The sequence below is a fragment of the Panthera pardus genome, unplaced genomic scaffold (assembly GCF_024362965.1).
Source record: "Panthera pardus isolate Hobbes unplaced genomic scaffold, ASM2436296v1 HiC_scaffold_20, whole genome shotgun sequence".
NCBI classification, from domain to species: domain Eukaryota; kingdom Metazoa; phylum Chordata; class Mammalia; order Carnivora; family Felidae; genus Panthera; species Panthera pardus.
The window spans coordinates 12,207,558-12,235,267 of NW_026526766.1; the positions used below are offsets into that span (position 1 = coordinate 12,207,558).

At 38.3% G+C, this 27,710-nt stretch overlaps 1 protein-coding gene across 2 annotated transcripts in view; it reads right to left on the bottom strand.

The window, feature by feature from the left end:
• Positions 1 to 4,298: 4,298 nt before the first annotated feature.
• PTAR1 (protein prenyltransferase alpha subunit repeat containing 1) overlaps positions 4,299 to 27,710 on the bottom strand; it is a 41,983-nt gene continuing 18,571 nt past the window's right edge. The window contains exons 3-7 of one of the 2 annotated variants that reach the window (XM_019463636.2): positions 26,778 to 26,844; positions 17,953 to 18,057; positions 15,436 to 15,649; positions 6,680 to 6,984; positions 4,299 to 4,777 (exon numbers count right to left, since the gene is read on the bottom strand). In XM_019463636.2, the coding sequence (XP_019319181.1) occupies positions 4,435 to 4,777; positions 6,680 to 6,984; positions 15,436 to 15,649; positions 17,953 to 18,057; positions 26,778 to 26,844 (1,034 nt within the window). In that variant the 3' untranslated portion in view covers positions 4,299 to 4,434. The remainder of the gene's footprint in view (positions 4,778 to 6,679; positions 6,985 to 15,435; positions 15,650 to 17,952; positions 18,058 to 26,777; positions 26,845 to 27,710) is intronic. The other variant, XM_053907794.1, reaches the window with a different exon arrangement.

Sequence of the window (27,710 nt, forward strand, 5' to 3'; positions counted from 1 at the left end):
ACTGGAATAAATAAAATGAGTTACAATCAACTGTTTGATAAAAATTCTGTCCTTTGTTTTCTCCCTAAACATTAATCTTGCTCCCTCCAGAAATAAGAAAGGCACTCAAATTAACAAGGTATATATAGCTATTGTTTCAAAGACACTATGTGACAAGTAGGATTTTCAGGGCTGATTTTCTTTCCTGCTCGCTGCCTGCATGCCAGGGCACGTCTCCACCTTGCTGTGCCTCCAGACTTCTCCAGTACACAGGAGCACAGTAAGAGTGCATCTAGGCATGGGGAGGCAGCAGCATGCAAAGTGCCAGGGGCTGCACCGTTCTCCTGGAGAAGTTCACTCAGAAGTCAAAAGTTTTTAATGGTGCTGTTTGAATTCCGTAGCATATTTTAAATATCTGAAAGTTCTAAAATTTGATTTACTAGTAACAAAATAACTGTAAGCTTACAAAAGCTTTCTGCAAAGAATATATGTTATTTTCTTTTATAACTAAACCTTTAGTATCTTCTGTAATTAAGAGGGACTAAAATACAGATTAGACTATTGTATAGTAAGTGACAGCTGTACTCCTAAATTAATATTTAGCCCATGTCAAATACTATCTTGTGCTACAGAAAATTACTAATGGTAACTTGTTCTCAACAATATTAAAAGTTCTCTTTATATAACAAGCATAAATTCACATGACGACCTGAATTCATCTAAATCACACAGTCTACCACCATAAATGCTTTCCTACAAACTGCCACGTAAAAGTCAAGGAACTTTTGTTTTCATATCTTGTGTCACATAAGCCCTTATCTGAAGATTTAAATGGCTTTTAGTGACAACATGTATACATTTAATCCTATTAATAATGAAGCCTTTAATCAGAACCGTACCATAGGAATAAGGGATATGACTCAGAGTCTGGGCCCAGAGTTTCCAAAGACGTAACAAAAATGCTAAAACCTGGAAAAGAAAAAGGGGACATTAACAGGTATCTAATCCTTAAACCTAATAAGAGAAAAAGAAAATGACTCACACAGGTTTAAGAAATACCTAAAAGGTCTATAGTTCAAGCTGGGGAGGAGAAAAGGAGAAGCATAAAATGACTATCCTTGCACAAATACAAGTCAACAAGTCTTTGAAATCAAAGAATTCCTTCAAATGCCCCAAAGAGTCTCTGGCTCTGTTGCCAAGATCTGTCCTCCAATACCATAAATGAACAGAAAGTGGTGTTCTTAATGCAAACGAGCTTTGTTCTATGAATTTTTAATATATATTAAAGTACAGTTAATTCATAATCATAGAGCTGCATTTCTTGGCTGGGATTTAACAGCTTAAACAAGGTTGTTAAATGAAGAAGAATCATCTAAATTAACTTATTCTATATGTAACAGCTCACCTGTAGTATCATGAGGCTAGAATGTAACATTCATTCACAATCCATTGCTCTAACTTATCAATTTCTCAATCATAACTCATTCTATCCATTACTCATGATCAATCTTTCCCTTTTTCAGTGAATCATTTATTAATTTGATAAACATTTGATAAGTCCTCGCTATGTGCAAGGCACACAGTAGAATCTGGGAACACCAAATTACCAAAACAGGTATACTTAAAAAAAGGTGGGGCCAGGGAGGAAGGTGGTGTGGAGGTATTTACACATCTTATTGCTTTTGGCTTGTCAGTAGTTTTCTTGATCCACAGGACAGTATGATGGCCGACTATTCTCCTAATGAAAGTTTGATGAAATGTGTCAATCAATCTAAACTATCTTTTTCTTTCAACAAGGATATTTATAGAAAAAAAGGTAAAGACTAACAAGTCCCTGAAAAGATACATCCTTTCCACAGCATGAACTTATCCACTCAAAGAGATACTACCATGCTACAGCTAATGAGTTTAGATGTCAACCATTTAGGAAAAAAACACAACCATATGGGGCAATGCTAGGTTTTTCTGTGAATCAACACTTGAAAAATGCAAACGTTAGAAATAAAGTAGCACACGAAGGTCACAAACGCGAAGTATCCTTCGGATGTTTGTGTTTTTACTGCCTACTCAAAACTTTATTAGGAAGAAGAGACCGAGATATCGTAAAGGACTGCATGGCTTCATAAGAGCGTGTATGAAGGGCCTTAAAACACATGAAGGCAGATAACATCAAGGGTGGGCAGGGTACTGTATGGAGGGTAAGAAAGGCGCGGAGCCGCTGGTTCACAGGGGACGGTCTATACTCCTGTCCTGACACTCTCACATCAAAGCAGAAGAAGCCCTATTACTTGGGATACTGAAGATGATGCTTGGAAGGGAATACTGAGTGAGGCCAGGGTCTGGCAACATGTATCCAGTGGAATGGGCTGAATCTCTCCTGTCATCTCTGTGTAGTCTCCCCACTATCCCCTGCAGGTAGAGAAAATCATCAACTAATGGTTTTATCCACAGAGGTCTAGGTAGACCTTGAGGTATTTGTAGACAAAGGGCTATGGGATTATGTTCATAATGGCAATTATTTTCTTACCTAAATACTATGAAATTTTGCCCCAAGAGAGAAAAGCAGATTCTGTCTACAAGGGCCAGGCTGGACAGTTTTTCTGGTATTCTCAAGTCTCCCCTGACAGTTGGCTGCTCAACAAAATCATGATGCACAAATAAAGAACTTACTCTTTTCCTAAGCTTAAGGCAGTGTGCCTCGCTCAAGCCCAAGGCTTCGATAATATATACTAGGAGAAGTCTGCCTTTACATCTGTCCCCTCACCCTAAAGGTAACCTAGCAAGTAAAAAAAACAAGCAAAGCACGGCAGTCACTTACTTCTGCAGTGTGGCATCCTACACACACACACACAGGACAACAGGCGGTTTCCATCATTAGGGGACCTTTTAAAGGGCAGTTCCTGTGAATATTGTGTGTGTCTGTGTGTTTAATGGGGTATGAGATTCGGTGGAAAGAGGACGGAGAATGTCTTCAGAACACATCCTTAAAATTAGACAAGTAAGGAAAAACATACGAAAGTGAAAGTGTCAAAAAATACGGAAGGGACTGGGAAAATGAACAAGAGATAAGTGGAAAGGAAAGAACAAACACAGACCATTTACAAAGCGGGGAAACGTATTCAGAAAGTAAACATTAGCCGGCCCTTTTCCCACAGACCTGAAGAACCCAGCCCTTATTACTGAGAAATAAGATACAGCTGTTCGGTGGCTACTTTGGTACCTCATCCCTGATAAGTTTAGTATCAAAGTCTTTAAGTTGTTTTATTTTTTTAAATAAAGATTGAAGACCTAACCTTCAAAATCTATTCTTTCCCCCTGGCTTTTGCCAGCAAATTTGTAATAACCACTTCATAAAAATTGTGTGGTTTAAGTGTATCCTCAAGAACTTAAATTTTTACAAAGGAAGATTGTTTATGGATACATTTCCATGCATATTTCACTTTTCATGGTGAATTTAAAAGGAAAACAAGTAGTAATAACTGAAAATGGCATTCCAGGTTTAAAAAAAAAGGTTTATGTAAGGGCTAATGTGAGTGTTTTTGGCCCATACCAAATTTGAGGTAAAAAGAATCTATCAAAACTAGTAATAAAAATAATTCCCAGTACTGCAATTACATAAACTCTTAAAATCAGTTTTTCTTTTAAAATAACCACTTTAAAATGGATTACACATTGGAAGCATGTTTTTTATATAAATTCCAATACTTCTGACTTTGGTTACACTGGTCGATAACTTGAGTCGAGAAAGAGACATGATTTATATTTTTGCAAATCCCATCTATCTGGCCATTTGATTCTCAAAGCAGTAATTAGATGGAGTAATTTTGAGCTTGTACTATTCTAAGGCTGAACTACAACTTAAAATTTTAATTGAAAAAAACTAGCCTTGGGGCGCCTGGGTGGCGCAGTCGGTTAAGCGTCCGACTTCAGCCAGGTCACGATCTCGCGGTCCGTGAGTTCGAGCCCCGCGTCAGGCTCTGGGCTGATGGCTCGGAGCCTGGAGCCTGTTTCCGATTCTGTGTCTCCCTCTCTCTCTGCCCCTCCCCCGTTCATGCTCTGTCTCTCTCTGTCCCAAAAATAAATAAAAAACGTTGAAAAAAAATTAAAAAAAAAAAAAAAAACTAGCCTATACAGCAAGCAACTGCACTGAGGTGGGTAGATGTGTCTGTGAACCGATTAGAAGAACCAAATGAGAAGAAGCTTCACATATAGAAATATAAAGGATGAGAAGAAGAAAAAAATTAAGACTCACTGTTTAGCAGGAAGAAACTACACAGTTATTTTATCCCCAAAGGAATGCCAGTTCTTAACAAAATAAATAAAATTAAAGATTTACTATGGACTTTTAACCTAAAGATGAAGAACACATACCAGCAAACAATTCATGCGCCTATGTAAGAAAGGAAAGCAATATTGCACTGAAAGGGGGAACCTTGCAGGACTAATCCACCTCTCTCACTGACTCAGCGTAACCAGCCACTTCCGGTAGGCACTGGCAAACCTGGCCTGCTCTACGTTCCGGCAGGTGGACAATACTTGATCGATGAACCTATGCTCCATCTCCAGGCCCCGAGAGTCTGGAGCTGGGGTCCGCTTCAGGCGTTTGGTTTCCTGGGAATAGCCTTGCTTGCTAGAGTCATTCAGCCCATCCACCTCCATGGCCTGAGACATGTGGGGGCCTCCTGGGATGAGGTGCAAGTCACTCGAAGTTCCCCCAGGGCTGTCTGCAGGTGACAGTGGGGTCACACTGTGAGGAAACCTACCACGTAAGTGATGCTGAAGGTAGAAAATATGCCGCCTGTGAAAGAGGAGGGGGAGAGAATACAGAAAACTCATATCACAAAGTCAAGCTTTTTAGGAAAAAAAAAAAGCTGATAATTTTAAAACATACTGTACTCAGTTCATGGCTCCCGTGGTAACCCTGAGTTACCTGGAGGAAGGAGGTGGAGTAGTTACCCTGAAGTCTCTGCATACTTAGACCAGAGTCTTACAAGCCCAGATTACTGGACCGTGAGAAAGAATAATACAACCCCCAAAGGATTTTTAATACCACCGACTGAGATGATGGCAATCACCTGGCATTGTTACTCTTTGTAACTACAATCGGAAATTAGAAAATAGGTCGTAGCCCAATCTCTGCTATAAAAAAAAAAGCAACAACAACAACAAAAAACAGAACCAAAAATTAACTTCACTGATATCCTAAAACAGAAGTGAATTAACTTCTGTTAATTTCCTTTAATTTCCTTTAATAAGAACAGGTCTTATTATCTAAAAACCAACTTAACTTTCCCTGAAATCTGTCACTATAACTATAGTCTCATTAAATATCCCTGCAGCAGGGATATCTCATTATTCATATTAGCAACTCTAAGCTCTGAAAAGTTAATTCTGTCCATTTCCCCAGCATATTCTGGAGTAGACAGGGAGCGTATAATTTACCCATTTTATAGAGGATAAAACTCAAAGGACAGATAAGGTGCCTAAGGGCAATGGCTCAGTAGTAGAAAACTGGCCTGTATAACATCCAGGCCATCCCAACTGTCTCTTTTCCCCATGCCCCACCCCAAACTTCAAATAATTTTTATACAAAGCTTCTACTCTGTTAATCTAGCTATCTCGTCAACACAAATATAATTTTAAAATTTTCTCAACCTTGCTACTGATGTACCTAAATATAAAATAGCAACAAAAAAATCTGTAACACCCCAATGACATGGAGGTTAGTATCTATCTTGTCTCTAGAAAATGTGGAGTAAGAGTGTCTCTTTAGTATGAGAAAAAGAAATTTAGGAAGGTGCCAAAGAGGGTAGATGGTCTCCCATCTTCTAAATGTACTTAGCATGGAGGAGCAGCTGAACATGTCTCCTCAAAAGGCGGCAAATCTCAACAAGTTTAAAAACATACAAATATGTAAAACGCCTATCTCCTGTTTGGCACAGCAAGTCCTTCGTCTACAAATAGAATCCTATAGTCTGAAGCAGAATCCGCATTTATAGAGACAGAGATGCTTCAAAAAAGAACCAATCAGGGGGTTCCCATACCTGGACTTCCTTCCAACATGAAAGTTACTTGGCTGTCAAATGTACTCAGAACTCAGGTTATGAGGTTGCTAATCCTCTTTCACTCCTTCCTAATAATTCTGCCCTGCTCCCGAAGTACACCTTACTTTAAAAAAAAAACCAAAAAACAAAAACAAAAAAACCCCAACCAGTGTCAAGAGTTTATTACTTAAGGAACGTTAATTTGCAGACCTTCAATAAGCTTAACTATTCTCAAGGTCCAATCAACAGTCTGATCAATGGTCTACACCCCACTCTGCATCAGAATGTACCTGCTAAGTTTCTTTGCATTGTGTTTTTGAAGACTAGATGGCAGTCTTCCACCCCACACATGCTACAAGTATCAGGATCTCCAAGGAGGGAGTCTAGAAACTTTTGTTTTCAGTTTGGAAGTAACACAGCTGTTGCACAGTCAAGGTTGAATGCCACCATCTAAGCATTAGACAAAGGTCTGCATGAGGAACTTCTTATTGAAGATCATGAGGATGTGGTAACGAAAACTCCTCTGAACTCAGGCAAAGCTCCACAATCAGATTACCAAATTTACTCCAGAAGGCAGGCCTACGATGTAGGACCTTCTACAGCTCTCAGGAAGACATGTGGTTTCATGCAGAAAGCGGATTTTTCCCTTCTCTTACCTGTGGCACCAAAGGGTTTCATGTCCTGGGTAGGAATCAATAAGATCAGTGCTGAATTCAACTTCTTCTTCGAGAAGATGGGGAAGATTTATCCTTGCTTCCTCTGTTGAAGCTGCTGCTGCTTCATCTTTTGCAAGAACCAGAGCTGGCTCACTTCTCAGAGGGTTTTGCTCCAATACAGAACCATCTATCACAGTTTGGCTAATCAAAGACTTTAACAAAAACTGGCGGTAGTGAAATCCACTGTGGTCTGAAACGTGCATGGATGCCCAGTGTTTAGTAGAAGACAGTTCATCAAGAAGAATCTTGTAGGAAGAAAAAAGGGAAGTGAGAAGTGGAATAGCCAAAGGCTTTTCTTCTCCATTAACGCCTTGGATTTCTTTGATTTGTTCCTTGTTTTTCTGGTAACAATTGTTTCTACCAATACTTTGTATACAATGTCCAACACAGTGCTGTCACTTAGTGGAAGCTCGGTAAAGGCTAGTTTCCCCCTTTCCCTGATAAATAAGAGATTTTTTTTTATATACACCACAGAATTTAAGACTTGTCATTCTTTCCCTGGACCTTGATCAATCACATTCTGATTGGCACACCCACAGAAAAGCCAAATTCTAGAATAATGATGAACATTAGGGTGATTATTTACAAGAATGCTGATGTTGAAGAGAAAATATAAATTCAGAGGTTACTTTGAGGTAAACTTTAACATTTAACCAACACTAGAATATTTAACTTAGTATTTATTGAACAATCGACTCAAGGTAGTGATTTGTTCTTCACTATGTAAGTGCCATGAGGGCACAGAGCATGTCAGTTTTGTTCACTACCTAATTCTAAGGGCTTAGTGCAAAAAACATGATGCATGAAAAATAGGAATTTCCAAGAGCTCATAATTTTCACTGTTCATGTCAAACTCAATTCGTATCAATGATAAATGATTTTGTTAAGTAGATGAAACAAAATTCAGCAGTGAATTGTTAAAGCCTGCGTATTATCAATCCTGCAAACTAAGCAATTTCGAATGGAATGATAAAAAGAAAAGCCAGCAGTTATGAAAAAATACATTATTTGGCACTGTCTTGTACAAGTAGCAAACGCAAGTGGATTTCGATCAGTGAAAGCCATATTGAGGGCGTGCCACATTCCATCAGAGGATTTTCAGATCAGCTCAAGAAAAAAGACATAGACTTTTCAGCAGTGAATGGCAGCTACCGCACAAAGCCAAAGGGCTCCTCCTTCACCTGCTCGTCAAGGGCCCCAGGTAAACTCCTTCTCCTGCACCAAGATCACCTCTCCATTTCGCACATGCCCTTTCTTCCCTAGAAGAAATTTCTCCCTCTTCTGAACCTCCACAGTTTCTGTGTGTTCTCCCATATATATTACAGAACTTACTGTACATCTTTTCATCCTCACTAAACTCTAAAAGTTGTTTGAAATATCGTCACTCCTAATTGCTGCTTCCATCATTCTATACCCAGTGGCCTCAGAGTGGACATCTAAGTATTTTATAAGTGAACAATTTAAGGAATTAAGTGACCAGTACAGAGGGGCAAGATTACTCCCAGCTAGGACAGCAGATTTATATCCGTGAAATGTTTTAAATATCTCCTTTAAGTTCTAAAGAGTTTATTTGAAGCCAAATAAGTTTGTTTCCAGAACTGGTGAATCTCTGAGAAATGGAAAACAAGACTGTTCATTTGATTAAAATAGTGCACAAAATAGCACCAGATAAACTTCTACCTTAGAAAAATACATACTAACCTTAAGGTTGTTACATTTTTGAAGAATTAACCTGCAGAACATTTAGGCTACAATACATCAGATTTCTAATTTTGGTAGGGCTTCTTAATATTGATTGAAGAGTACGAAACATGTTTAAAAGGAATTTACATAATGTGAAAAACCTTTAGATTATTTCTTACTGCATATTTCTATACACAAAAATTTTAATTTTTTTTTGTAATTTTGAGACAAAAAATAGCACAGACATGAAAGATTTTCAACAGTATCGATTTAATTCCTTTAAAGATATTTCTCAGACTTTTTGGGGGGCCTGGGTGGCTCAGTTAAGCGTCCGACTTCGGCTCAAGTCATAATCTCACGGTTCATGGGTTCGAGCCCCATGTCGGGCTCTGTGCTGATGGCCTGGAGCCTGCTTCAGATTTTTTGTCTCCCTCTCTCTCTGCCCCTCCCCCACTTGCATGTGTGCTCTCTCTCTCAAAACCAAAACATTAAAAAAATTTTAAAAAAAATTTTTAACAGACTTCTTAGGAGAAAAATTCACTGTGTTCTTTTCCCTTGATATATTTAAGAGGCATACTAAACTAGAAAAGAAACTTTAACAGGAATTTCAGGGCATTTTTTTTTTACTAGAATAAAAAGGTTGAGAGATATAAGCAATGACTTTTTAAAGCGACAGCCATTACTTTTAAAGTGATCTTGGGGCGCCTGAGTGGCTCAGTCGGTTAAAGGGCCGACTTTGGCTCAGGTCATGATCTTGCAGTCCATGAGTTTGAGCCCTGCATCGGGCTCTGTGCTGACAGCTTGGAGCCTAGAGCCTGCTTCGAATTCTGTGTCTCCCTCTCTCTCTGCCCCTTTCCCATTCGCACCCTGTCTCTGCCTTTCAAAAATGAATGTTACAAAAAAAAAAATGATCTTAAAGACACTGCATAGAGATATGGCTTAAATGTAAGATACTGACAGAATCAATGACCTATAGATGGTGTAATTTACATATTACTATTCTTTTTCAGCACTCCTTATAAAAATGAATGAGTGAATAAATAGCTACAAGAAAACCACAGTAGCAGGGCTATGACCCAGAAGGATAACAGGTAACAATCCTAAAATTAAAATCAAAAATGTGTGTATGTGTGTGTGTGTGTATATATATATATATATACACACACACACACATATATACACGTGTATATATATAAATATATATATATAAATATATACGTATATATATACGTATATATACATATATATACGTATATATATACATATATATGTATATGTATATATGTATATGTATATATATACATATATATATATATATACGTATATATATATAAGCTATCTGCCCTATAAATTTTTAAAAATACATGTGGTTATTTTCTGATTATGAGTGACACAAAATCATCATTCTAGAACATTTCAAAAATACAGAATACAAAAAAAGCAAAAAGAATCATTCATCACCTTATTGGCCAGAGAAAACTACTCTTAACATTCTGGCCTATCACCAGTCTTTCAGCTTTTCTCTATGCATGCATGTGCGCAGTTTATTTTTAACACAGACTTGGGATACTCTTTTATTCTGATTTCATTCCACTAAATTATATACATATACCATGTCATTAAATATTACTCTATAATTTTAAACTTTTGCATGATATTTCATCCTAAAGATTATCACAATTTAACCATTCGCTCATTTTGTTTCCACTCTTGTATAAGTAACACTCTTTTGAACACACATATATATAAAGTCTATGTGCACAACTTATTTACTTAGGAGAAATTTCTAGAAGTATATTTACTGGAACAGTAAGAAACATTTTTTAAAGTTCTTCAGGGGCGCCTGGGTGGCGCAGTCGGTTAAGCGTCCGACTTCAGCCAGGTCACGATCTCGCGGCCCGTGAGTTCGAGCCCCGCGTCAGGCTCTGGGCTGATGGCTCGGAGCCTGGAGCCTGTTTCCGATTCTGTGTCTCCCTCTCTCTCTGCCCCTCCCCCGTTCATGCTCTGTCTCTCTCTGTCCCAAAAATAAATAAAAAACGTTGAAAAAAAAAAATTTAAAAAAAAAAAAATAAATAAATAAATAAATAAAGTTCTTCATATATATTGTCAAAGTGCCCTCCAGAGGGGCTGTGTAATTTATATTCCTACTGGAAGAACATGTTAAATATTTCTTAAATTCCTTACTAGTACTTTAATATTCACTAATTTAATAAGTGGAAAATCATGTCATTTTAATTTGCATTTCCTTTTACCATTAAGGCTAGATATTTATTTTATTCTCTTCTTCTTTCTGTGTCTTCTTATGCAAACTGCCTATTTTGCCTAATTCTCTCTTTTTTATATAACTGCCTAATTTACTATTTGTGATAGTCCTTAATTTTTCTTACAAGTCTTTAAGAGATCTTTATAAAGGTATTAGGTCCCTATGTTATAAATATCTTTCTTTTTTTAAAAAATATCTTTCTTACTATATTACTGCAACTGATTTTTTTAATTCCGTTTTTTTCCTTCAGGTAAGTTTTTATTTCATTTAGAGTTCAGTTTGGTATATGATATTAAAACCTGACAAGTATTTGCTAAAAGGTCAATCTTAATCATCATCACAGATTGAACAAAGAATCCTTTTTCCAGTTATGTGAAATTCCATATTTCAATGAAATTTGTACACATTATGTATTGGGATTTGCTTCTGGGCCTTATATTTTCCATTAGTGTGTTAATTACTGAGTAGTACCAAGATTACTCTCTTTTTATAAACATTTAGATAGATACTAGTATACACTGTTCCTCATTTTCATTTTTTTTTCAGCAATTTCTTAGCTATTCTTGAAGATTTCTTTCTAATGTACTTTAAGAACCAATTTCTGAAGTTAAAAAATAAACTGGTGGTTTTTAGTATATATTGAGCTGTGCAGTCATCACTGCTGTCTAATTTCAGAACATTTTCATCACTTTCATAACAACTTCCATTCCTATTAGGAGTCCCCTAAATCTCCATTCCCCCCAGTCTCTGGCACCCACTAATCTGCTCTGCCTATTCTGAATGTCATATAAATGGGATTATAGGGTATGTGGCCTTCCTAATCTGGCTTCTTTCAGTCAGCAATGTTTTTAAGGTTCATCCATGTTATGGCATGTATCAGGACTTTGCTCCTTTTTTATGGCCGCATAATATTCCATTGTATGGATGGATACACCACATTGCATTTATCTACTCGTCGGTTATCTAACATTTGAGTTGTTACCTTTTTGGGGCTATTATGAATAATGCTGTTATAAACGTTGCTGTAATAAGTTTTGGTATGAACATGTTTTTGATTCTTTGGGGTATATATAAGTACCTAAGAGTGGAACTGCAGGGTCATATATGGTAATTCTAGGTTTAATTTTTTGAAGACATGCCAAACTGTTTCCCACAGTGGCTGCACCATTTAACATTCCTACCAGCAACGTATAAGGGCTCCAATTTCTCCACATCCGTGCCAACACTTGTAACTGCTGTTTTTCATTTTAGCCATGCTAGTTGGTTTTCATTTGCTTTTCCCTCATGGCTAAGACGTTGAACATCTTTTCATGTCTTTATTGGCCATCTGTGTATCTTTTTTGCAGAGATGACCCTATGTGCTTTCTCAGGTGACACAAGGTATCAACTTTCAATTGGCTAGGAGTGATAAACTGGCAAACCGTGATCTTTCCTCTCACCCCACTGTCACAAATGAGACTATTTTAAAATCTGCTTAAATCCACTTAGAACACACAATCAGAATAGAAAATAGAAAATGAAAATCTCATAATTCCACCCTAGCACTGTTCACAATTCTTTATTCTTTTTTTTTTCTGAGCAGCAAATGTATACATGCTTGTAACAGAAAACACAAAGCAATATATCTGTAACATCATGTGTGAGGATATATATAAAGGTTGAGCAGTTACAACATGCCAAGCAGTATTCCAAACACTTCAAAATCTCATTCAATGCTAATAATATATTTAAAAATTATATTAGGACCATCTCATATTTAGTTTAGATCCTTATCCTATAGTGAGCATTTTTCTTTAGATTATCTTCCAAAATATAACTTTTAGTACCAACAAAATATTCCAATTTGTGATATAATTCAATGTAACTAATCTGTCATTATTGGAGGGTTAGACTGTTCTAGTTTTTCACTATGATAAACAGTATTTTTATATACCAAACGTTCATATTTTATATAATAGCCAGTGTTTACCCAACACTTAGTACGAGCACTTGTGAGAGCCACTTTATGTGGATTCTCCCATTTAATTCACAACACTTGATGAGGTAGGGATTACCATCATGCCCATTTTACAGATGAGGAAACTGAAGGTTAGTGAGGCAAAGAAACTCCCCCAGGGCCACAAGCCAACTTGGTGGCAGAGTCAGGATTCAAGTTGGGTCTGCGTGACCACCGAGTGGAGCCTTTGATCATGACACCACTGAACCTCGTCTCCCGTTACGTCTTTAGGCAGAAGTGCTAGATCACAAGGAACATGCTTCTTTTTGGGTAAAGTCTGTAAATGCTGCCATGTTACCCTTCAGTAAGATCATACCTGTTCCTACAATGCTTGTTTTCACACCCTTATCAATGCTGGATACCAGCACTTTAAAAAATTGTATTTTCAATTGTCTATGTAAAAAGATGCCAGCTCATTGACAGGTACCAGTGATTCCTCTGTGATTACTTCCTCTAATAGACAAAGCATAGTAGGGCATGATCTCCTAGCAGGGCCCAGTGGTTTCTAAGTGCAGAAAGGGGATTTTGTAAATCCAGCCCCCAGAGAGCACTGCAGCAGCAGTGGTGACAGGAAGAGCACCGAGGTCAAGGGCAGGGCACAGCAGGTGGACAGCCCAGGTGAGCCTCGGACTGGACCCAGGCAGCTGAGTCAACACACCGCTCATGAGTTCTCATCTTTAACATCTGAAAAGTGTCAAGAAACCAAGAATTTCCCCTCGGCCCCGTGTTCCTGACTTTATGGGAATGCCACTTTAAAAGGTCCACATCAGGGGCGCCTGGGTGGCTCAGTCGGTTAAGCGTCTGACTTCAGCTCAGGTCATGATCTCGCGGCCCGTGAGGTCGAGCCCGGCATCGGGCTCTGGGCTGATGGCTCAGAGCCTGGAGCCTGCTTCCGATTCTGTGTCTCCCTCTCTCTCTGACCCTCCCCTGTTCATGCTGTGTCTCTCTCTGTCTCAATAATAAATAAACGTTAAAAAAAAAAAAATTAAAAAAAAAAAAAAAAAAAAGGTCCACATCAAGGTAGGAAAGTTTCCAAAGACCTCTCGGCTCACCTGGACTCTGCCTTTTTCTTTATCTTCAACGCTCCCTGTGCCCCTCCCCACCCCCTACGCACTACCAAGCTGTGGAGCTGGGATGACCAGACTCCGTAAGGACCCAGATCTCCCACACCCCACCAGACCCCTGACGGGGCCACAGCCTTAGCCGTTTCCAACGAGCCCAGCCTGGATGAGAAGCCGTTTCTGGGCTCCCATCACACCCCGTGCTTCCTTCGGCTCCGGCAAGCGTCAGACCATGTTGTAACTGCTGATGTCTGTCTCCTCAACCAGATTTTCAATTTGTTGAGAGCACTCCCTTTGTCATCATGCTACACCCAGCATATAGGCCGGCGTCCGGGAATGAAAGAGTTTCAGTACTTTTTCATGAATAAATTACACTGAGTTCATCTAGCAAACTGGTAGCCAGTTTCACCTAAGCTTTCTATCCGTGGGGAACAAAGACAGGAACTAAAATTCAGTGAGCCTCCATTAGGAGCCCAGTACTTCACATGCACAAACTCCAGTAATTCTCACAATCCACTGAGGAAGGCAGTTGAGCTGGTATTTCACAGACGAAACGTTAAAGCCTCACTTTCCACACAGGGCTAGTAGGGCCAAAATCTGAAGCCAGGTCAGTATGAATCTGTCTTTGTGCTCTTTCTACTCCAATAACATGAAGGGACACCCCCTCTGAAACACAAAGCCAATATAAACCGGAAGGGAGGGGTTACTTTTCCAGAACCGTTGGTTTAAAATTCCCTTGGAATTTAAAAAAAACCCTGGAGGAATCTCTGGTTAGGATACAGAGAGGGGAGCAGGAACCTGAGAAGGGAGATGTAGGAGGGGGTGGTGAGCAAAATTATAGAATGCTTCTCTATTAATCTCAAAGCACCACACGAGGTATTTTGACCCCTTTAAGGTGTCTCAAGCCTGGGAAGCTTTCAGAGGAGTACCGTGGATTCTTATGGCACTAAAACATAAGAAGCGAAGAAAAATAGCAGCTGTCGTATGTATGATGGAGCAAAAGGATAGCTGGTCTCAGTCTGATGAATAATAAGTCATATAACCGTGGCCAAGCCTAAGTCATTAAAATTCTCTGGAAACTTCCATCTCCTCATTTCTAAACTGAAAGGTTTAGGCTATGACAGCTTCCAACCCGGCTCTGCATCCAGAAAGCTCCCTGAGCCCGTGAAAAATACTGATCTTAAATCCTGTCCTTTCCCCAATTTCGTAGGCCTGGGGTGAGACTCAGAAATCCTAAAGTGACTGACAGACTCAGCCAAGTTTGGGAACACCAGGTGAGATCTTCTTTTCCCTCCCCAGGAGAGAAGGTGAACAGGCAGCCAGCTGGTTCAGCACATCAAGTCGCAGAACGGAAGACCACCAAGAAAGAACCGGTCCAATTCTGTAAGGCTTAATAATCTCTTCCTGTTTCAGGGCAAAATGAATTATGCTCCGTCTTCTTTGCTGCTTAAACTTGTGTTAGTTCTACCAACGTACTAACCAGAAGAGTGCCAAACTGCACTGGTGAGGAATGTAAACTTTTTGAATTGCCACGGCTTCCCTGGAGGTATCAGCTGCTAGATCCTTCCCAGGCTGCTGGGCCATTAGTTCCTCTACTTTCTTCCTTAAAAGTTCCTCTGAGGAGGAACTGCTATCAGAAGATTTAAAGGGCAGACAGGGAATGTGCGCAGGGAGACTGGAGGAACAGCCTTACCTTGACGTCTAGCTTGGCCAGATGCTGCAGAACCCAGATGCGATGGGACCAGGCATTATAGTTGCTTGGGTATCTCCCTGCTGCTTCACCACAGACCTCCATCTCTTCTCGTATTAGTCTCTGTGTCCTTTCTGCAGGAATTGTTCCCAAGTTTCCTTTTGTCACAAAGGAAGGCAAGGAGGTTTCCTGAATTAGCTGTTGTAGCACCCATCGCCTGTTAAGGTACATGTGGGAATGAGAACGACGAAAGAACATAAATCAGAGAGGAAAACAGCCAGTTTTCTTTGATCTTAATTTCCATTTGTGCAATGCCTATCTATGAGCCCAATTTTGTGGCAGCGGGATTACTTTGTTGTATTTGTTTTTAAAGATATATTGGGGTGCCTGGGTGGCTCAGTCAGTTGAGCGGCTGACTTCAGCTCAGATCATGGTCTCGTGGTTCACGAGTTCAAGCCCCACATTGGGCTCTATGCTGACAGTTCAGAGCCTGGAGCCTGCTTCAGATCCTGTGTCTCCCTCTCTCTCTGCCGCTCCCCTGCTCGTACTCTGTCTCTCTGTCTCAAAAATAAATAAAACAGTAAAAAAAATTTTTAAAGATATAATTAGCTTCAGCACCATGGATAGAGAGGATGAGGAAGAAAGGTCAGAGAGAGAAACCTTTCTAAAGCATTAAAATGTGTCAAAAAGAGATTGCCTAGTTCCAATATAACAACTCAAAAAAGTCCAACTGGCCAGGAAATGCAAAGACAAGGGGTGTGTGTGTGTGTGTGTGTGTGTGTGTGTGTGTGCGCGCGTGCACGCGCATGTGTGTGTACCGGGTTGTGGTGGTGGTGGTCCTGGAAGGGATATTAATTAATGGCTGGTAAATCCTAGAAGAGGAGTCATGGTTCACATCTTTAATTATATGTACATGCCTCACCCTATGTGTATTTGTTTGCAAATAAGAAACTGCATTATGACTGCTTTCATTAAGCAGAATTTCTTTATTATAGCAGAAAATGTGGAAAGACACAAATACAATATAATTAGCTAAACCATCAAGGAGATTTTAAAATGTCTTTATCCACAGATTTTCCCCTTGTCTATTTAAGATTTTCATTAGCATACATTTAAATGAAAAGCACTAAAAAAGCATGTCTAAAAAAGCATGTCTAACCACCTAATGTCTTTAGTTTTTACAAATATTTTCTCAATAAGAAGCATTCTTATAGACAAAATTTTCCAACCCAAAGGTTACTAGAAATTGAGTATAAAAATTCATTTTGTCATTTTCAAACAGAAGCTTTTCACTTAACAACAAAAGCCTGTTTTATAAAATATTAGATAAACCTATAAATTGGTACAATAATGCACTTCCCCTGCCATCACCCCTTTCCAAACCTCTATACACACGCTCATATGCCTCTCTGAAGTGTTATCCCAATTCCTACTAAGAAAATACCATGGACTCCACAGTGGAAGCAGCTGATTTGCAATGCTAGCCAAAGGCAAGATCACAGCTAAGATACCTTGAACTAAGATCCTAAAAATGCTCAGGACTTAAGAAAAGTTCTAAGTGGCTTAGTAAACGGAGAATGGACTTCTTTTTTTTTTTTTTAATTTTTTTTTTTTTTTAATGTTTATTTATTTTTGAGACAGAGAGACAGAGCATGAATGGGGGAGGGTCAGAGAGAGGGAGACACAGAATCTGAAACAGGCTCCAGGCTCTGAGCTGCCAGCACAGAGCCCGACGCGGGACTCGAACTCACAGACCGCGAGATCATGACCTGAGCTGAAGTCGGCGGCTTAACCGACTGAGCCACCCAGGCGCCCCGAGAATGGACTTCTTTATAAAGAATTTCCCCACTGACCCCAGCCAGCAAGCCCACACCATCCCATTTTAGTCAAAATGGAGTCGTTTTGTGGAGTCCCAAGAGCAAGATGCTTCAGAGAGCCAGGATGTTGAGATGAGTTTTTACGTGCATTTTGGCTGCCTCGGGCCTTTAACCTAAAAATATCCTTTGCGATTATCATCTTAGCAACTTCAGCGTGGCCTATACACCGTTCACCTCAGCTGCCCTTATTTTGTTAGTTTTAATAACCACAGCCATCACTACGGCAGTCTGTACCAGAAACACACCGAATGGATTCTACAACCCGAGTTGCTCACTATAGTTGAATATGGAAATGCCATCTCTATCATGACCGCTCAGAGAGTTAATACTAACAGCTAAAATCGACTGAGTATTTAATATGTGCCAAGCACTGTGGCAGTGTTAACATACATTAGCTCATATAAAGCCAACCATTAACTCTGAAATAGGTGTAATTATTATTCCCGTTTTACGAATGAGAAAACTGAGGCTTGAATTTCTGAAGATCACACAGAGAGCAGGTGATGGCATATAGATTTAAAAGTAGGTAACTCGGCTTAAGAATTCATACTCTGAACCAATATGTGACCCTGACCGACACTGTGTTTTTTGTCCAGGCATTCTGAATCCTAAGTAAGAATCCTATAGTGTAAAGTTACCACACCTGTGAATCCATGTTTCTGGACTCTTTGGAAATTTAGTTAAGGCCAGTTTTCCCAGATGTAAGTCCTTAATTGGATTTAAAGTGCCAGAGAGGATCAGCTCTTTTCTGTAAAAGAAAAATAAAAAGAACCGTTACTCTTATCTTTCCATCTAAACATACTGCGTGGCTATTAATGGAACCTCACTCTGAAGTGAATTTCCAAGAAAAAGAAAAAAAAACAAAACATGAAACTTTCATAAATATCACACAAAGTAATCGAGAATATATTCTCATTATCTCAAAGTTAGCAGGATTAATAAGTTGAAACAGAAGCTCTTAAATCAGTAGTGGAACTTGAATTACCAAGCTGGAGAGGGCAAAGAGCTTCTCTGGCTTGTCTCATTTCCAGAACTCACAAGGCCTGACATCAGTATCTGTAGGGCAGATCCAATACGAGTCAAGAATTGCTCTACTTGGAGTTAATCGTACACACAGTATGATTAAGATGTAAGGGAAAAACTCATTCATTCAACATTACCCTAACAAAATTACTGTTTTTATTTTTCAATTTTCCCTTATGTCTTTCCCCATATGTATATATATTTAATTAACATATAATTTTATATTACGTTTTACAGCTTAAGAGTTACCTTACCCCACGGTTCTAAAGTGAACATTTAAAACAGTCAAATAGTTTCCACTGATTGGCTATGCTATCATTTAATGACCTTTTCTTCTTTGGTTAGACATTTGGGTTGCTTCCAAGTTTTTGCTATTCTGAAATATTTCTGAAACGGAACGTTATGTTTAAGACTTCTTTTGTTTCTACCATTACTTTTGGGATAAGTTCCCAGAAGATGTTATTACTGGGTGAAATACCTGCATGGCCCCTGATACCCTGACCGCTGCTTTCTGAAATACCAACAGAAGAGGTTCTGTGCAGTTATGAGACTGTCGTGCAAGAGCTCTCAACCTACTTCTCAGGTTCTGATAGTCCTGATTATATTCCCAATTAATTTGCAATGAATCTATTACAATACAATTAGGTCACTGACTAGAATTTACTAATCTTAAAAAGTCCTTCCTGTGGTAGGGTTGGTAATTCATTTATTTTAGAGAAATTTAATCCCATGAAGACCAGAGCCCAGATCATATACCTCACCTATTTAGATGAATTTAGTTCCTAATTACCACGATACATTTTCTTTCCAACAGCGATGTGCTCTTTCTACATTTTTATTTGATAAGAGAAACAATTTCCCTTTTAATGAAAATACTGAACAGTGATAACAAATATTTATATTTTATAACCATTTAGGTCAGGCATTTCAGAATATAATTTGAAGTGACACTGAGGTTTATGGATGCTTTAAAAAATGGATTTGCTATTTTGCTTTTATTGTACAGGAAGTCTATGTACTTCTGTATTAGTACAGAATACTCCTGTATTAGTCACTGAAAGACTAATGCAACAGCAAATTACTTTTGCAGTCCTATGTCCTCTTTCTTCTGAAATCAGTAATGTTTCGTTCACACAGTAAGTCAGCATACCTATAGTGTAAAAGGAGGCAAAATATTTTCCTATATAATTTTAACTTCTTTGTAACACAGTGTTTCTCAATGTAAGGTCCTTAACTACAGCATCACCATCATCTGAAACTTATGAGAAATGCAGATTCTCAGATCTCATCGCAGACCCACTGATTCAAAAGCCAGTGACAAAGCACTGTGTTTAGACAAGCCTTCTAGGTGATGCACCAAACTCTATGGTATAGAATTTACTGTAGGCAGCCTCGTTTCCATTGACTAAATTTTAAACCTCACCTTATTTACAACTGCCTACATAGACTGTCATATATGTCTATGAGGAAATAATCAAAATTTTCTTCAGAAAAGAGCAGTCACTTTATATCTGAATCTTTACAAAGTTTGTAAAATTAGGGGTGCTCCCTTAATTTATTTTGAACAACATATATGGTAAGCTATATCAGCCTGAAATAACCTCAATCAATATTATATATGGATGCTTTAAAAGATCACCAGATAGGTGCGTCTGGGTGGCTCAGTCGGTCAAATCAGTCTGATTTGGGCTCATAATCTCATGGTTTGTGAGTTTGAGCCGGGCATTGTGCTCTGTGCTGACAGCTCAGAGCCTGGAGCCTGCTTCAGATTCCGTGTCTCCCTCTCTCTCTGCCCCTCTCCCGCTCACACACTCTCTCTCTCTCTCTCTCTCTCTCTCGCTCTCTCAAAAATAAACATTAAAAAAAAAAAAATAAAATATCACCAAAAAGAATCATAAGAAAGCAAGCAAAATTTAAATAACAATTTAATAAACATTCCTGGGGACAGGACTGAACACTGTAGGCATTAAATACTGTCATAAAATTTTAAAGATCACTTGAAAAAGAAATACAGTAATTGATTAAGGAATAGCTATCACAGAACCAAGACATAATCATAAAAGAAAATCAACTGCTCAAATGCATTCAAGTAGGAATCTATCTTGAGAAAAATTTTAGTCACACATGGATTCATAAAGTGCTATATCTCAAACAAGCTAGATACATGTAAACTTGATGTGCTCTGGAAAACTGCTGAGTAAGTTGAAAAAATAGCTCTCATGATGACAAAGTCACTGATGTCCATAAACCACATAAAACATTTGAATTAAATTGTTTGATGAAATGTAAGAATATGATGAATTAATAAGTTAAAATACTTTACATAACATGCTATTTTAAAGGTATGTGACTAAACTTAAAAATTATCAGAGTATGACATTTGCTTATCTCATGCACATAGTTTAAGATTACATATTGATATTAGCCTAAAAAGTTTTTTTTAGACTTTTCTTATTGAGGAAATGGAGTACTGCCTTAAATTTGAGGTGGCTTTATTTTCAGGCATATTGAATAAGCTGGGCTTTGAGATTCATCCTAAAAGCCTTAGGTGATACACTGCTAACAGAGGACGAAGGAAGAAAACAAAGGTCAAATAAATGTGGGGACAAGTACCTTGGAAAGGAAAAGGCCACCTGTGTGGTTTTATTAAGAGCAGGGGGTGATGGGAACAGTGCTGTGCTACACGCACAACCTTACTGGGATGAAATTAAGCGAGGGCTTTTATATTTCTACAAAGTTCATCTCATTTAAGTTTTTCTGTCTTCTCTCTATCTCTAGTTATTAGTTATGGTTTCTCTCTGCTGTCACTTGATTTAATTTGTAGGAAACCAGGGGCCGTGTATCTTGCCCATGGCTAAGTCTCCACTGGTTAGCTCGGTGCATGGCACACAGTAATGAGTGAATAAACAAATGCCATCTTTTTTTTTACTGTATATCTTTATTCTGTCTGAAATAACCATAATGATGATAATAAAAATCATCCTCATAAAAACTACCATTTACTGTACACTTTCCCTGAATCAGGCACTGTGTTAAGTGACTTACATATATTATCTAATTTCATCCTCAAAACAATCCTGTATTATATAGAACCATATGAAATTGCCGATACCCAATTGTTTTGGGGTTTTTTGGGGGGTTTGTCTTTATTATTTTTTTAAAAAACATTTTTTAACTTTATTTATTTATTTTAAGAGAGAGAGAGAGAGAGAGAGAGAGAGAGAATCCCAAGCAGGCTCAGCACTGTTAGCACAGAGCCTGATGTGGGGCTCGAACTCACAAACTGCGAGATCATGACCTGAGCCAAAATCAAGAGTTGGACACTTAACCAACTGAGCCACCCAGGCAGTTTCTTTTTTTTTTTAAGAATTTATTTCTTAATTTTATTTCTTTTTTTAAATAAACTTTTGGGACACCTGGCTGGGTAGAGCATGTGACTCTTGATTTCATGGTTATAAGTTCAAGCCCCATGTTGGGTGTAGAGATCACTTAGAAAAAAAAGTCTTAAATAAACTTTCAATCTTACAATTGTTTTAAATTTACAGAAAAGTCCTAAGGATAGTACAGAGAATTCTTGTATACCCTGTACCCAGTTTCCTTTATTAATATATTATAGTACATTTGTCATAACTGATGAACCACCATCAGTAAATTACTATTGCAAGTCCATACTTTATTGAGAATTCCTTCATTTTTACCAAATGTCCTTTATCTAGTCCAGCACCCTGACCAGAACATCACATTACGTTTGGTTCTGTCTCCTCAGGCTCCTCAGATAAACCTTGACAGTCTTTATAAGCCCTAATGAGGTATTTCATATGAAACTTTTCTTACGGTTAGACCAGGGTTTTGAGGAGGAAGCGACCACAAAGTGCAATCTTTATCGCATCATTTCCCAGGGCACAAAACATCATGACTTGTCCCAGCTGATGCTGACCTTGATGACCTCGGTAAGATGGTACATGTCGGGTTTCTCCACTGTGCTTTTTGGAAAGAAATTCCACTTAAGGAGTAGGGGAGTTGTACTCCAGCTCCCTGAGGGGACCGCCTGGATAAATTACTTGGAATCTTTCTATACGGGAGATCCGTCTACTTTTTGCTTGCTTAGTCAATTATTTATGTCACTGAGTCACTATGAACACCCATTTTACACTTCAGGGTACAATCCAAGGGTATGTTATTGCTCAGGTGTTCAAGCTTTGGCTATAGAAACCCCTGACATATTCCCATCATTTTCCTCTTTCTGGCTCTTTGAGATATTCCACACTCATCTTATATATTTCCTGCCCTGCTCTTAGAATGAGACATTTCTTCAAGAAGCCTGTTTCCTTTTTTTAGAGAAGGGTGTTAGAAACCAGGATCTGGATGCTTAGGTTTAATCGTTTTTGATTTATAAAAACAATTCCATACGGCACAACCTACTATCATCTCAATTTTACAGAAGAGACAACTGAAGCTAGGGGAAAATCGGTAACTTAGACTCAAGGTCTTGGAACTCAGATTGGAAACAAACATCTAATCTGCATAAAATAAAGTCCCCAGTTTAACTCAATAGGCTATGAGTAAAGGACACGATCACGGGAACTTGGTGTCAGCTATTTTGTTATTTATCTTTGCTCAAAGATGTTCTGCTTATTACTCTATGTAGGTTCACGGAATGATGGAAAAAATAGGACACTGTTATGAAGTCAAGCTCCTTCATGAAGTACTTTGCTGAATTTCAAAGCAAAAAAAGTACCATTCATTTTTTTTTTCTGCAACTGGCTGGATTTTTAAACTATATCCATCACTCACTGTAATCACAGGAAATCAGCTCAAAAACTTATTCTTGCGTTCCCCCCCCCCCCCCCCGTGAGGCCACAATACCTATAAAATGAAATGCTGATGTATTAATACCATGTTTTAGTGGTTTCTAACATACAGTCAAAATCACTCAATGCTTCCCAGAGTTACTGCACAAGAAATACACCAACAATTAAACAGAGTGTTAAGTATTTGATCTGCAAGAGACCTTACAAGGTTAGATCAATTTACTTTCCAAAGCTGGTTGTTTTTGCAGAAAATGTACTCATGATCCTATGTCTTCATGTCAGCCTTACTGATACGAATTAAGACTTACTAGAACACACACCCACAAATGGACTTTTTTTTAAAGAATAAAGGTTTCCTTTTTATTCCTTTAGCACAAAACTTCTCTGATCATCTTACTAGAATAACTTTCAAAAGTGATTGCTGTGAATATCATTGAAGTCACATTTATGGAGCGAATTTCCCAAAAACCAGACCATGCAAAAATCGAAAACAGCTTGAAAAGAATCATAAAAAAATTACCTAGCTCAAATCTTTTATTTCACAGATATAGAAACTAAAACTGTTGTGAAGTTAACAGTGTTTGCCTCTAAAGTTAACTGCTAGTTAATTAATGAAAAAGGACCAAGATCCATGTATGTTAAGACCAGGTTCTTTCTCCTGAACTGAACTTCCCTATAAAATATAGAATAAATTATATATGTGTGTGTGTATAGACATATACATGTCTATGTACGTGTGTATGTTTGTACACTGTGCTAGTAACAATCTTTTCTGGTTGAAGGATTTTCAAGTCCTCTGTGATAATGATGAACTGAGAGCACGAGGGAAAACGGTACTCCCACTTCTCTATTACCTTCATTTCTTTTTCACTCAATTTAATTATTTTCAGTGCCAGGCTGATTATGTGCCAGGCACTAGAGTACTCGATGGTAGGGAAAGAAAGGGGGGAAAAAAAAGACGTGGTCCCTACCCATAAGAAAGCTCTCAGTTGTGAGTTTATAGCTCCTTCCTAGAAGTCTCCCTTACGGATTCCTCATCACACAGTCTAGGACAGCAGTGCCCAACAGAAATATGTGAGTCACCAATGTGAGCCCTGTATGTAATTTCAGCTTTTCTAACAGCTACCTTACAAACAAGTATAAAGCAATGTATTTTATTTAACTCAATATGCCCCCAATATAATTTCAACATGTAATTCAATCTAAAAATTACTAACAAGATATTTTACCTTTGGGGGTACTGAGTCTTTGGAATCTGATGCCTAGTTTACACTTGCAGCACATGTCAACTGAGATGAGTCGCCTTTCAAGGGCCACACGTGGCTTGTGGCCACTATACTGGATTGTGCAACACTAGAAACCTGTAGTGTCCCGGTGCTTTCTATGCCGGTTCTTTCCTCTATCCACACCCACTCCTTTGGGTGCCTCAAACAGTCTCAGGGCCTTAAATACCACCACCCATTTTCTAGTGACTCCCATATTTACATCTGTCTTCGAACTCCTGCCTGAACTTCAGATTCATACACAAGTACAAGGACACAAATCTAATGTGTCCCACGCTGAACTCCTCACTTCCACCCAGCACCCCCACCTGGATCCGCTCCTCCTCCAGGCAGCCCCATTTCAGTAAAGGGCAACTCCATCCTTTCCATTCCTCAAGCCAAAAACCAGACACAAGCTTGACCTTCTTCTTTCTCTTTCCCGCATCGAATTCATCATCTGTGCCTTTAAAATTGGTTTATTAAATACAAAGCTTATACGGTTCAATAAAATACAGTGAGAATCTCACCTTTTCCATTTCTAAATTCTACCTCCAATCACAGCATCTCTCACCTAACCGCATCTCATCTTTTACCGCAACCACTGCCTAAATTCCCAACCACCCCCCTGCACTCCTACAGTCTACTTTCCACAGGAGCTAGTTTCTAAAGTGAGATACTGTCCCTCTTCAGCTCCCAGGACTTTCCATCCCCTCCTGAGTAAGAGTCCAAGTTCCTACCACAGCTTAGGAAGATCTACAAGAGCCCCGTGAGATCGGCTCCCTTACACTCCGGCCTCCTCTCCTATTACTCTCTCCCTCGTTCCCGCTGTGCCAGCTGCGCGGGCTGCCTTGCTGTCTCAGTGCACCAAGGAGCACTTTGGGCACCACCGCCAGCTTTCCCACTTGCTGCTGTTCCCTCTTCTTGGAATGCTCGTACCCCAGAACTCACAGATTGATCCCCATCTTCATGGCAGTCTTTGCTGCCCCCTACTTAAAACTGCAATACTAGTATTCCCATCCTCCTCCTGGCCTTCCTCTTTCCCGTCCCACTGTTTCACCGCAGGATCTAACCACCATTTGATCTAATGTATATTTTATTTAGTAAATGTCTTTATTTCCTTTCTTCCCCTATTAGAATAACAATTCCACAAGGACAGGGTTTTGTTTATTTTGTTCGTGGTTCTAGTCCCAGTGCCGAGAACTTAGCATACAGCGATCAATAAATACTTGATAAATGAACAAATGTTGTCGACTATTGTGTGGATTAAATGAGGTAATGAGTAAAGTTATAGTATGTCCCTATAATATAGTAGCCACTCATAAACAAACCATTGTGGTGCTTTCTAGAAAAGAAAATCAGAATTCTAAGATTATGTAAATTTTAAAGCCTGTATCTCATTCTATACTTTTCTTACTCCTTACTCTAAATATCTGAATATTAATTATTCAACAATTTAAAAAGACACATATTAGAAGTTAACTAAATTTTAAAAAATCAGTGACACATACAAAACTAGGTATTGTAGAACACTAACTCAGAATGTAACCCTGCTTACCCAGAAGATTAAATAAATTGTTTAAGTCATCTTTAAAGATAAAGAGCTATAATCTATGGTCTCTCCTATGGGAAAATTTAAAATGTATTCACAACGTTCAACAGGACTTCACTTTTATCTTTAACTTGTATCCTGCTTTCCTCTAAGAGAATTTGTATCAGTCAAAGAGACCACCATTTTTTAAAAACCATACATATTATATAACTGAAAAAATTTCAGTGAAAAAAAAAAAACAAAACAGGAACCTGGTCTGAACTTCGATATTTCCATAAAGTATTTTGCGTTTAAAGCTAAAATAACCAGATGAAAGAACTAAGATACTAATCAATGTATGTGATCCCTTCCCCAAATCACAAGTGCCAGAGACTTGAAGTGATCTGCCCATAGAGGCACAATATTAGTAACTAAACAGAGACTAAAAGGTCATGGCCTTGAATCCTCATCCTACATACTTCCCACTGTACTTCACAAATACATAACCAATGTCTTACAAACCAACCAATTACACTGGTTGCATCTACTCTTCTAAAAAGGAAGGAAAATAAAAGCATGTATCCAATGGCATCTAATTCAACATGATAATTTATATTTCAGACAGGAAAGTTTATGGAGCAAAGACAAAAACATACAAGGAGGAGCCAAGTTTAAGTCAGAACTGTCCATGGAGGTAATATAAAGAACAGGTAGAAGGCATAAGCATAAAATGCAATAGATACATGGTTTATATTTCATTTTTCAAAAAGCTAACAACTCATGGGGCTTAGAGGTCTTCAGAAATTTGGACAAGTTCATTTGATCACTGGTGAGAAAGACATACCTTACGTTCCATGCAGTGGTGAAGTCTGGGTTTAGAAGCAGCAGGGTGCATGTGACATCTATCAGTTCTAAAATAAAGAGAAGTCACATTAAAAAGAGTCCTACCCTTTGAGGCTTGGCTTCTCTTTCTTTTAAGGCCCTGTATATTTGTGTCTCCTGTTATCCTTATGTATATGCCATGTCATAGTAATTTGAATGGTAAACACCTTGCTCTAAGCTGCCGGAAGTATGAAGATATCCTCAAGATTTTCTACCTTATGATAAATGTAACAATCTTTTAAAAGCTGACACTCAAACAACTTCACAATACAACGTACCTACAAAGAATATGCAAATTAATCTCCTCATTCTTATAGTAGTTTTTGGCACTAATGTAATACTGACCAAGGAAAAGAAATATGATTTCTATACCATTATTCTTTTAATTCCACAAATATTTCAGTAGTTGACTATGTGCAATTTTTCAAAAGGGGAAAAAAACCTACTCATGATCATTTAACACAATTCATTCACATTCCTTTGCAAAGATTATCTTTTGTCATACACATTTTTACATAGTCATAGCAATGACAAATGCACAATTTTGTTCTCTTTCTTCATTCAGTATTATTTCATATGCATTCTCCAATACTGCTACAGTATGCATTTTTAACAGCTGCATAAGAAGCTCTTAGTGTAATATACTATCATTTATCTTTATCTTAGGTTGTTTCCTGTTTGCTTTTAATATTATAGTTAACATTACTATAAACACACTTTTTGTCTCCTAGCTTATTTTCTTAGGACATATTTCCAGGAGTTGAACTACTAGGTCAAACAATGTAAATACCAGTATGGCTCCTACTAAGCATTTCCGAACTGTCCTTCAAATGAATTGTATCTATTCACATTGCCAAGAATAACAAGTGTGTACTTATGTCCCTGTAACTCTAAC